The sequence below is a fragment of the Schistocerca piceifrons genome, chromosome 5 (assembly GCF_021461385.2).
Source record: "Schistocerca piceifrons isolate TAMUIC-IGC-003096 chromosome 5, iqSchPice1.1, whole genome shotgun sequence".
Classification (NCBI taxonomy): Eukaryota; Metazoa; Arthropoda; class Insecta; order Orthoptera; family Acrididae; genus Schistocerca; species Schistocerca piceifrons.
This window is the reverse complement of record NC_060142.1, coordinates 253,869,915-253,882,710: the sequence shown is the minus strand read 5'-3', so window position 1 is coordinate 253,882,710 and position 12,796 is coordinate 253,869,915. Positions and strand designations below refer to the sequence as shown.

At 42.4% G+C, this 12,796-nt stretch overlaps 1 protein-coding gene and 1 non-coding gene across 2 annotated transcripts; one reads left to right on the top strand and one right to left on the bottom strand.

The window, feature by feature from the left end:
* Nucleotides 1-1,526: 1,526 nt before the first annotated feature.
* On the top strand, nt 1,527-2,702 carry LOC124798518 (allergen Tha p 1-like). The gene is made up of 2 exons (XM_047261964.1): nt 1,527-1,743; nt 2,359-2,702. The coding sequence occupies exons 1-2, from the start codon at nt 1,557-1,559 to the stop codon at nt 2,547-2,549; spliced, it is 378 nt and encodes a 125-aa protein (XP_047117920.1). The 5' UTR covers nt 1,527-1,556; the 3' UTR covers nt 2,550-2,702.
* A 9,495-nt stretch (nt 2,703-12,197) lies between these two features.
* Trnas-cga lies at nt 12,198-12,272 on the bottom strand. The gene has a single exon. It is a non-coding gene; the product is annotated as a tRNA-Ser (tRNA).
* Nucleotides 12,273-12,796: the final 524 nt, after the last annotated feature.

Sequence of the window (12,796 nt, the reverse complement as noted above, 5' to 3'; positions counted from 1 at the left end):
TGCTGTGAGCAGACCACCCGTGCTCCACTTGCAACATCCTCACGAACACCTGAAAAAGGAAGAAGCAGATTCCGAGAATTTTTTGCGTTAATATATACATTTAACGGCTACAGGAGTCGTGTATTGTTAATGTATTGTAGGTGAGAAATTGCACTGTGCTTATTTCTTAGTCGTTAGGTAACCGCTGCTCTTGCAGACGTTTTCACTATTGCTGCAGAGACACAGTAAGAGATTCACACGGATTCTCTTCCATAGGTCAGCTTAATTTCCATTTACCATTCACTATTCCCATACCGGGCGTTCGTTTATTCATTGGTCTAGCTGTGTTTTCATTCATCGTGTCATTAGTGCTCTATTCACATACTAAACGTCTGCTACATCTTTATACTTATTAGCATGGATTGGTTTATACTTCTCATGATTTATGCCATCATTAGTGTATGTATCGGATATGGAATTTCCAGTTTAGATTGAAAGTACATGGTAAGGGGAAAGCAATTATCGAATTTAATATACGATGAGTTTGTTAAGCAAACCTTATCAAACAGTACAATCTTTATATTTATAGATCTGTAGCCCACCATCACACCTGCACTGAGATTATCGCTACCCATTCCTTTTGTCGTATGACACTCTTTTACGAGTGCAATTTTATAGACAGCTATGAGTGTAGTAGTAATGCAGTTTATGAGTGCATCCACAGTTTGTGACCATGTTGGTCCAGAAATAGAACGTCTGCTTAAAGACTAATTACAAATGACAGGAACGAGAGGCTGACGAGGCAGTGCTACTCTATAGATGAGTACTGATGATCTGATTCCATTTCTAAATTCTAGAAACGTCTTGGAAAACGATAGTGGCCTATTAGCTCCACCGCAAAGGAGTCTTACACCGAGTTGAAAGCAAGCAATAAAAATACATAGAAAATAACAGATTTTATATCGAGAAATTTTTTTGAGAAACAGAAAACTTGAATTTAATAATTGTTTTAGCGAGCAGTTGTCTTCCGTGTGATTAATACTTGATAATAGTTTATGTCGCTTAGCATATTTCATCTGAAAACTGATATTTCATAATGTATTGTAAATATGAATTACTGTCAGATGTTTTATGCCGCATATAACGTCCTTTATTTCCTCTTGACTTTTTAGTGCAGTTTTACAGTATCGTGGCACTCAATAAAACATCACTAGTACTAATTCTACCGAATTCAGCACACAACATTTTTCCTCCGTCTAGCCTGTTGTGATACACTTTTGTCAACGGAAAAATCAAAACTGGAAATCTAGTGGTGCGTTTTTATCCTACGGACGAGGTGAAGGAATTCCCAGTAAGTCGTGACGGTAACCGCTTTCCTGGGAATCAAGCGGCTGCCCGCTAAACCGGTAGCAGCTCTGAGAAACGATCACGTGTGTGGACCAGCCGAGGTGCCGCAGCTGCCCAGTGTCTGCGTAGCCTGTCGCTGTGACGTCACGCACAGGTATATATGACGCCACTGTTGCTGTGGTCGGCACATCACCGGACAGCCACAGTCGGCAAACTTTCCTACAGCCACGATGCAGAAGTGCACTCTCGCTCTGTTGCTCGCTTGCCTGTTGGCGGCTGCCGCTGCGTACACCACCAAGTACGACAACATCGACCTGGACGACATCCTGCATAACGACCGCCTGCTCAAGAAGTACCACGAGTGCCTCCTCTCTGACAGCGACGCATCCTGTACCCCAGACGGAAAGGAGCTGAAGGGTGAGTAGTTCTTCCACCCAAAATGTATGACAGTTTCCGCACGGCGTTTATATTTCTGCAACTCCTCCAAGTACCTTTCGTCCCTATCAATTTGTTTCACTAATTTTAGGAATTTATTCCATACAATCTCTCACGTTTCGTATCACCTCTTGCACTAAATTAAATGACCTGTCAACTTCACTTATATTGCTGATAGGCAGCAATTAGATTTCATTGTTTACATTACAAGTTTTGTTGAAGGAAAAAGCTAACCTTGATGAATACGTTACTTCATTACATCTTGCTAAAATCGTTCTTGTTTAGACAATTAGAAGAGGTACCATTAGTGGACACCACTTTCAGTAGTTCATGAATTCTAACTTTAAGGCTACCTATGCTGCACCGTAGGTTTGCTGTAGATTACCTATGAGAAAGACCTTAACGTCGACAATTCCTATTAATGTGTTGCTACATCCTCAGAAAGCAGGATGGGAGTAACGTTATGAACGTGAACAAGCTTACTCTCTTCTTAGAAAAAGGGTATGTTTCCACTGGATATGGATCTCGCGATGCGTTTAATTTGGTGGTATTTTTATGGTCGTTATTTTTCTGATTGTATTCCGTGTCTGTTAACAGCCGCCATTCCTGATGCACTAACGAACGAGTGCGCCAGGTGTAACGAGAAGCAGAAGGCAGGTGCCGAGAAGGTGATCAGGTTCCTCATCAAGGAGAAGCCCGACCTGTGGACGCCGCTGGAGAACAAGTACGACCCCACCGGCACCTACAGGCAGAAGTACGGCGAGGAGCTCAAGAGGGTCTCCACCTAAACACTAGGACACTTTTTGCACTCCACTGTGGCAGCTCCAGAACATTTTTCGGGTTGACTCTCTGTGATACAACCAAACAACCTTAATTTATTTGATTTTTGTTAACATTTGTTGTGTTCCACATATTTTAAAATAAAGGTGTTTTAATAAGAATGGTTTATATTCCTTTTCCAAAATTAAAGACCTTGCAGAATTTCCTTCCAATATCTTATATTTGATACTAGTCTCTTTAACTGGAATATTATAAGAAAAAACTGAAGCATTGTTTCTGAAAAGTTCTCAAAATGTGACACCCTTATAATGTAAAATACATTATTGCAGTTACCACATATAAGAACTTGTAGGAACCATGACAATCCAAAAACAGGCCCATAACGACAAATTCAACAAATTAACAAATTACCTTCACTATGTCTAACAAGGTCCGCTGCTCTTGGTCTGGCGGTAGCGTTCTAGATTCCCGAGCATGGGGTCCCGATTTCGATTCCCGTCCGGATCAGGGATGTTCACTTGCTCCGAGATGACTGGTTGTTTCTGTGTCGTCTTCATCATCATCATTCATACCCCTTACGGTCGGAGGAAATCAACGGCAAACCACCTCCACTAGGACCTTGCCTCGTACGGCGGTGCGTGTCTCCCGCATCATTCCCCTACGCTCTGTCAAGAAGCATGGGACTTCATTTGCATTCCATGTCTACATCTACATTTATACTCCGCAAGCCACCCAACAGTGTGTGGCGAAGGGCACTTTACGTGCCACTTTCATTACCTCCCTTTTCTGTTCCAGTCGCGTATGATTCGCGGGAAGAACCACTGCCGGAAAGCCTCCGTGCGCGCTCAGTTCGCTCTAATTTTACATTCGTGATCTCCTCGGAAGGTATAAATAGGGAGAAGAAATGTATTTGATACCTCATCCAGAAACGCACCCTCTCGAAACCTGGACAGCAAGCTACACCGCGATGCAGAGCGCCTCTCTAGCAGAGTCTGCCACTTGAGTTTGCTAAACAACTCCGTAACGCTATCACGCTTACCAAATAACCCTGTGACGAAACGCGCCGCTCTTCTTTGGAACTTCTCTATCTCCTCTGTCAACCTGACCTGGTACGGATCACACACTGATGAGCAATACTCAAGTATAGGTCGAACGAGTGTTTTGTAAGCCATCTTCTTTGTTGATGGACTACATTTTCTAAGGACTTTCCCAATGAATCTCAACCTGGCACCCGCCTTACCAAAAAATTAATTTTATATGATCATTCCACTTCAAATCGTTCCGTACGCATACTCCCAGATATTTTACAGAAGTAACTGGTACCAGTGTTTGTTCTGCTATCATATAATCATACAATAAGGGATCCTTCTTTCTATGTATTCGCAATACATTACATTTGCCTACTTTAAGGGTCAGTTGCCACTCCATGCACCAAGTGCCTATCCGCTGCAGATCTTCCTGCATTTCGCTGCAATTTTCTAATGCTGCAACTTCTCTGTATACTACAGCATCATCCGCGAAAAGCCGCATGGAACTTCCGACACTATCTACTGGGTCATTTATATATACAATATTGTGAAAGCAATGTTCCCATAACACTCCCCTGTGGCACGCCAGAGGTTACTTTAACGTCTGTAGACGTCTCTCCATTGAGAACAACATGCTGTGTTCTGTTTGCTAAAAACTCTTCAATACAGCCACACAGCTGGTGTGATATTCCGTAGGCTCTTACTTTGTTTATCAGGCGACAGTGATGCCCATTGGCAACAGCCTTAAGATGTGTGACCGAAGCCAACACAGCCTGAAGCTGGGAGCGAAGGGATGCCAACTCAGCCCGCATCAGTAACAAGGGGAGGAAACGACGTTAAGATCACAGATTTACTTCAAACTTCGCACACCTTTGGCAGGCCATTAAAACAACATAAGGTGCAAGTAGAAAGGTGCACTACTCTGAAAATTCCGAGAAAATCGCGAGAAGTTTTACGCGTCTGTTACGTGCTTACGTATCTGTGTGTAGGTGCTGCCCGTTTGAGTTCATGGTGGTCAGGTGGCTAGCGTTGGAATTTCGAAAGCTGAGTGTTTATGAGGCGTCGATTCGGTAGTCCCACAAACTTAGTTTTTAGTCTATACTATTGGAATACAGAACTTTTTCAAAATGTCAACGTGACGTATTTCCTCTTAGAAACTCAGAAAACCCCCTGCAAATGCGGGAAAAGTGCATTCATTCCATGTAGTAGATGCCGTTTCATCTGATGGTATTTGTCGGTAAGACAAATACCATCATGCAATGTGAGACGTCGAGAGCCCATCCGACGAGTAATTGTACATTACTCCTGAGGTCTGGCACATTGTGACTTACTATATTACTGAATAGTGTCATTCGCATCATTATTTATCGAGGTTTGACTTGGCCTTTCTAAGAATGCCCATCTTCATTGAAAATTTAATTAAAACTATTAAATAGTCAAATAATACGTAGTTCACTAGAACTTCATGAAAATGCGCTGGGTTTTTTCATTATAGTATCTCTCAAAGGTCATATAAATTAAATGTCACCGGTGATGAAAAAGATATAGATTAAAAAAGATGTGTTCGCAGAATTTCAACCGTCACCTCGCCCACGACTTTCTTACCACGTGTGAACGCTAAACACTTGACCACAATGACTTGTTGCAGTCAGTCCATCCGCAAAGATACAGGTTACATAATAGACGCGTAAAACTTCCCTAGCGATTTTCTCTGAATTACCAGAGTATTACACCTTACTAATCGAACATTACGTTGTTTTAATGGCCTACTAAAGGTGTACAAAGTTTGAACTAAATCCATAATCCAAACGTCGTGGCCTAACCTTGTAAGTGATATCTGTCCTTCGGAAGTTTACAAGGTCACAGGAAACTGAATACAGTTCAGTTTAATTGAGACCACGTACATTAGTGATGGGAAATAGCCATCAACACCAGTGTAGACATCAGCCACTGACGCAGTGGACTCACATCAGTATGACGAAAGCCAGTTGCATACGGCAAACAGTACAATAGAATATCTCTAGCATGCTACGTGTTGGAGTTTCCTCGAGCATGTCCACACATATTATAAAAAAAGTATGTGTGTGTCTGTGTGTGTGCGCGCGCTATTTTCCAGATCTCGCCCTAAACCACTGTACCCATTTCAACCAAATTGGTTACACATATGCCCTACTGCCAGGCAGCAATTTCTGTCGGGATAAGAACCACCTACCTGTAATAGATCAGCAGATAGTAGGCAACAAACAGTGAAATGCGTGAAGAACCGCCGCATTTTGCACGACGTTTGAATTTATTACTTCTTTGCTACTAACTCCATTCGCAACATATTTCGCAGAAAGTATTCACACACGCCGCCGAATGTATCTACATAAATAGATCATTGTACAACAAATAGCTCAAGAGAAAATGCACTGTAAACGGTGGGATGTCTGAAAAAAAATGCTGCATCGTGCATGAAGTCATTACTAATGCACTCCTAAAGTCGAGTCAAATTGAGAAAAACCCTGACGGATGGCAGCGCTTTTGACAGCTTTCAAATGCGAAGCGCAAGCGGTTGTAGTCGAAAACAATAGCTGTCTGTAGAGACTTAAAGAGGCGCTTCCATAGAGACATTTGCAAAATGACATTGCAGATACCCGAAGCAGCTCACTTACACATTAGTATATTATGCACATTAATTTGTACGACTGTTCCAACAATTTAAAAGGTGTTTTCACGATTACATGGAAATGACACTTTTCGATATTACACTCCAAACACAGTTCATGTTTTCTTTCCATTTATAATAGATAACTGGTAAACGTATATCCAGACAATGTCAGGTTTGTCAAGTAGTATCTATTATATTTATATTTAATTGCCCTGATGTACTAACAAACAAATGGTTATCAATATCAATGTAGCTACGGACTCTCTGAATTCTAATAACAAGGTTTCAAAGTAATCGATATTCACAGAGTGCGACCAAAGAATGTCCAACACAAATTAAATAAAACCTTTTTCAGTGTATTCTTTACATAATAAGTCATTATATCTAGATTGCGTAACAAGTGTAATTTTCACTCTACCGGTTTCGGCAATTTAGTACTATCTTCACATGTGAGTAATTAACTAAAAGGTTTACCATTGTATAAATATTAAAGTACCACTTTTTCAGTACACCACCTTCAGTGATGTGGAACAGTTGTAATACTTCTAGGTGCCACAGTGTGGGACGAGGGAACAGGATATCGGTGGAATCCAAAAATAGATTGCCCTTCACGGTCGTCGACAGAAAGGTCCCAAGAGGTGGAGAGTAAGTTAGTCGGACAATAAGTGGTAAGAAAACCGAGCATGAAATTCCAGAGCATCATGCGCGAACTGCGCTTTAGGGACATCATGGAAAATCTAAACGAGTATGGACTGATGGGGATCAGAAATTCTTCCATTGACAACCGAAGGAGGAGCAAAGGGGGACTGGATCCTCACCTTCCTATCTGACTGATAAGCGTTGGGACACGAACCACAATACTATTCCCCGTACCACGACACAGTAGTGTAAGGCAAATATTCATGACTTTCAGCGAACACAAACGCAAATGTACACTGGCAAAACTTTATTTCGCTCTAGGCGTTCGGAATGTGTTCGGTATTGCACATTAGTTTCCTCATACGAAGAGACCTCAAGAAATAAGTTACACATTACTGCGGAAAGCCAGGTAACTTTTATTGAATGCTGCACTACACTTGAAAGTGATAAAGATATTTAACACAATTTTTCTCCACAGCAACAAAATCTTTGTGAACAAAGCTCGGAACGGTCTGCCTAGAAGGCCTAGTTCTACCAATCGTTCAATTTCTCGACGACAAAAATTCGTTCCTTGCTCACAGTGAACTTTCTCATCGTTGGAAAATTTCGTTCTCCTCAGATGTTCTTTCAGCTTGTTGAAAAGATGGTAATCGAATGGTGCAAGTTCTCGACTTTACGATCAGCGTCATCCACGTCTGTGTGGCCTAGACTAAATTGTTGGCATCCTTTTACAACAGAAGGATGCAACATTGAATTTGGCCCATTCACCGCCAGAATTTCATGGTAGGTCTGTGGGAAATTCAGACGTTTTGTCCATAGCAATCGTACTCTTCCGCGTGCCTCAGGTCTGGAGTACGTTTCCAGCTGCCGAGCCACATCAGTCCCACACAATGATGCACCTGCAGAAAACGCAGAACATTTTCTCTCTTCTGAGAACGCAGCGCCCTTGTCGCTCAATGGTCTTAGCGTTGGTCGACATGTGGAGCTTACTTTTGTGAATTTCGTGCGTAAATTAATCATTTTTGAAAACTTCCTAATCCTGTGTCTCTTCTCTAAATATGCTTCGCAAAGTAAAACACTCAGTGAAAATTAGCTAAGGAAGTTTCCGTCGATGGTTTCATACATGGCGAGAAAAGGGCACTTAGAGTGTAGAGTTCCGGGAAGATCGGTGTAGACCAGATGAAAACTCGATTTTGTCGAGGATGGGAAATCTATCAGCGCGTTTTAAAAGATACCTATCTGGCGTACCCCTTGGATGATTTAGGGAATAAAGTGAAGCATTAATCTAACGGTATGGTGATTACAAGCCCACCCCTTACGACTCGCTTGTGTCTGATGTTTATCACAACTGGTGACAGCTTTTGATGGAAATAATAGCCAAACATAATACAGTCGCGACAATCCTGTGCGTTTTTGTTGTACGCTGTTGCGGTAAAATGATACGCGGCCACTGTGTGATATCTTTAGGTTAGTTAGGTTTGAGTAGTTCTAAGTCTAGGGGACTGATGACCTTAGATGTTAAGTAACATAGTGCTTAGAGCCATTTGAATTTACTTCACAAATGGTGCAAACGGCTTGTAATCAAATTGCGTGATTATGGAATACTGTCTTAGTTATGCGACTGGATTCGTGATTTCTGTTCAGAGAGGTGATAGTTCGCAGTAATAGACGGAGAGGTGATTTCTGGCAGACCACAAGGTAATTTTATATGCCATCTGCTGTTCCTTATCTATGGAAACGATTTAGTAGACAATCTGAGCAGCCGTCTTAGGTTGTTTCCAGATGATACTGTCGTTTATTATCTAGCAAAGTCATCAGAAGGCAACAAATTGCAAAACTATTTAGAAAGGATAACTGTAAGGTGCGAAAACTGGCAATTGACCCTAAATAATGAAAAGTGTAAGATGATTCACACGAGTGCTAAAAGAAACCAGTTAAACTTCGGTTACACGATAAATCAGTCAAATCTAGAGACCGTAAAATCAACGAAATATCTAGGAATTACAATTACGAACAACTTAAATTGAAAAGAACACACGGAAAATGTTGTGGGGTAGGCGAACTAAAGACTGAGGTTTATTGTCAGGACACATAGAAGATGCAACAGATCTACTAAAGAGAGTGTCTACGGAAAGCTTGTCCGCCGTCTTTTGGAGTACAGCTGCGCGGTGTGGGTTCCTAGCCAGATAAGATTAATGGAATATATCGAGAAAGTTCAAAGAAGAGCAGCACGTTTAGTGTTATCGAGAAATAGGGGAGAGCGTGTCAGTTACATGATACAGGATTTTGGGTAGACATCATGGAAACAAAGACGTTTCTAGTTGCGGCGAGATCTTCTCACTAAATTTCCATCACCAACTTTCCCCTCCGAACGCGAAAATAATTTGTTGACACCGACTTACTTAGGGAAAAACGATCACCACGAAAAAATAAGGGAAATCAGAGATCGCACGGAAAGATATAGGCGTTTTTTTCCGCAGGCTGTTCGAGAATGGAATAATAGAGAATTATTGTGAACGTGGTTCGATGAACCCTCTACCAGGCACTCAAGTGTGATATGCAGAGTATCCATGTATACGTAGATGTAGACGTAGATGGTTGATGAATGGGAATGATGCGACACAGCTACGGTGAATCCATATTTTCAGCATAGTTAGATATTAGCCCTGCTCTACAGTCGCATATTGTTAGTATTGCCGGTTACTGAGACATGGGCTGCTCAATGATGTAACTAGAATGATACAGGCAGTCAGAATATTCATAATATCGATATCTCTAGCCATCAAAAATCCTAAGAAATGCATCAACTTGTAACATACTTATGTAAAGAAATAGCGCAATCTCTGAATTACTGTACATGTTCTGTTTATCAAACTAATGAGTTGTTTTCCAACAGAAGCGTCAGTCCACCTTCGCCGCTCTCTTTTTCGAATCTATGCACAAACGGCTCCAAAGAGCGGAAGACTGCCATGTTGTTACGGTGGGTGTTACGTATTCAGTATAAGTGATTATAGTGAACAATAAATTTTGGCTCCAAATTGAACTTCTTTTCGTAGTCACATGATCATTCATTTCAGAATGGGATGTTAGTGATTTGTTAGACTTTAAAACTGCATTTGGTGTGACCGGTTCATCAGACGTGGACTGACCAGCGATGACGTATGGACGGTCCAGGGTCAACCAGCATATCCACTGCAGGTAAAAATAGGTGAAGCACCATCGGTGCGTATGTGAATGATTACATCTGAATTTCTATGTGACAGATAGAACGCTCACCAGAGAGCGTTAGTATACTTATTCAATGTTGTTCACAAAAGTTGCTGGATATATCAGTGTCGTAAAACGATCACAGTGAAGGACACGGAGATGACGCGTAATCGTGTGAGGCAGTGTTATCAGCGCCTGACCGAGTTTAAAGGGCCACATTCTAGGCCACGATTTGAGCAAGGGCTGATACCGTGCAATGGCCATGATTTTGGGATATTCGGTAATAACTGTGGCTCAATGTACGACTGCATCGATATGTGAGGGCACTCTTTGTTAACAATCTCGTGGACCGCGTCTGACCATCACAAAAAAGTTCGTGATATTGTGCACTAAACACATGTTAACCATATAACTACTGCGCTTCCTATTCATGATGATGAAGCGAATTCCCTGCAACATTCTGTATCATCACGCACCACGAGTCTCAGACTAATAGCAAACCACCTAGGGAATTAAGCTCCCTGGCGTATTCTGACATTAACACCACAAAACACACGGGTGTCTCCAGAATGAATTTTTCTCCCTGCAGCAGACAGTACGCTGATATGAAACTTGCTGGACTCGAACCCGGACCTATGCCTTTCACCGGCTTGTGCTCTACCGACTGAATTACCCAAGCGCTGCTTACGACTAGGTGTGTCGTTCATATTTAGTGTTGTTATTAAGCCTTTCAGTTTACGTAAGACCCGATAACAGCGTCATATGTTGAGTAATCGCTGTGGATAACGTAGAGATATCACTTACCCATGCGAGACAGCGTTATCAGCACCTGACCGATCGACAGGTGCTTCACTGTCGGTCTCCACTGGGCCGGGTGGTCAAATAGTCCAGTATACAGATCTGCAGGGCAATCAGATGTGGCAATGATCCGATTTTGGACTGCATGGGCACTTTATAGCCAGCGCATTCGTCGCCTAGGCTCCAGTCAATCATGTCTGACCACCATCCTATTGGGAACCAAGCACTCTGTACTCCTTTTGCAGCTCCGCCAACCATCCAGGAACAGACAATGGACTCCCTGCAACATCTGTCTACTCACACCATTGGTCGGAGACTAGCAACAACCGCACATGGGCATTAATGTCCCATGCGTACTCTGCTATTAATACCACAACGCAGACGCTTGCGTTTGTAGTGACATCGTGACGGGAAATCATGGTCTGCTAATGAATAACGCCGCACTGAGTCTATCGATGAACTGCGATTCTCTGCCACACCACATGATCACTGCTGGCACGTATGACTACAACCCAGAGTGATGTGCTTTTCTTCAAATATTTTGGAAACACAGAGAGGTGTTACTTCTGGCGTCAAGATATAAGGAGCCATCAGATATGACTTCACGCCACGACTAGTAGCGATTGAGGGAACTCTGACGGCACAATAGTACGTTAAGGATGTCCTGCTTCCTCATGCGTTATTTCTCATGCAACAATATCGTGTTACCATTTTTAAACAAGACACTGCTCGTGCACACGTGGCACGTGCTCCTATAAACTGTCTGCGCGGAGCTGAGATACTCCAGTTACAAGTAGAATACGAAGATCTGTCACTGATAGAAGTAGTGTGGAACCAGCACGGACGTCAACTATGTCCCCACGCCAGTATCCAAGACACGAGTAAATATTTTATGACAGTTGTGGGCGAGCTTGATTCAAGAGAGAATACAACGTATTTATGACAACGTTCTCCGCAGAATCAAAGCGTGCATTCATGTCAGAGCATGCCCTCGGTCATAATGGAAAGTAGTTCACATTGTTAAGTTCTTTGTAATTCTGACTGGATTATGAAATCACTGATTTAACAGCACATACCCTCTTAAACTCGTGAAGCTTCATCGCGTCTCTTCCTCTTCTTGTGTGTGTTTCGTTCTCTGTGTACTTCATTTCAGTATCTTAGGCCTTCAAAATGCATGATAAAATTGAAACTTTTATCAGATAAAAACTGTGCGCTGGAACGAGACTCGAACTCGGGACCTTTGCCTTTCACGGGCAAGTGCTCTACCATAATGAGATTTTCACTCTGCAGTGGAGTGTGCGCTAATATGAAACTTCCTGGCAGATTAAAACTGTGTGCTGGGCCGAGACTCGAACTCGGGACCTTTGCCTTTCGCGGGCAATTGCTCTACCAACTGAGCTACCCAAGCACGACTCACGCCCCGTCCTCACAGCTTTACTTCTGCCAGTACCTCGTCTCCTACCTTCCAAACTTTACAGAAGCTCTCCTGCGAACCATGCAGAACTAGTACTCCTGAAAGAAAGGATATTGCAGAGACATGGCTTAGCCTTGCTCTAACACAATTTTTTTTATGTCATTTGGCTCTATATTGTTCGTTGAATATGTTCGGGGCAGGCATCCGATGACACCCATTTAGGTTATTCGTTGATCCATTCTCTCAGCTTTTTTGTTACAGAGGGTAGCTAAGATTCTGACCGAACACGCTAAGCTACCGTGGCGGCACCATCTGAGAAAACCAAGCACGACTCACTCCCCGTCCTCACAGTTTAACATCTGTCAGTATCTCGTCTCCTACCAGCCAAACTTCACAGAAGCTCTCCTGCGAACCTTGCAGAACTGGCACTCCTGGAAGAAAGAATAAAATTACCATTTCACAACACATATACATGATAAGAACTAGCGTAATCTCTTAATTACTACAGCTGTTGTACAT

Excerpts from the sequence above, each read along its gene's own strand:
- LOC124798518 (XM_047261964.1), top strand. The coding sequence starts at position 1,557 with ATGCAGAAGTGCACTCTCGCTCTGTTGCTCGCTTGCCTGTTGGCGGCT. Across the intron at positions 1,744-2,358 it reads AGACGGAAAGGAGCTGAAGG|CCGCCATTCCTGATGCACTA; the intron begins GTGAGTAGTTCT and ends GTCTGTTAACAG.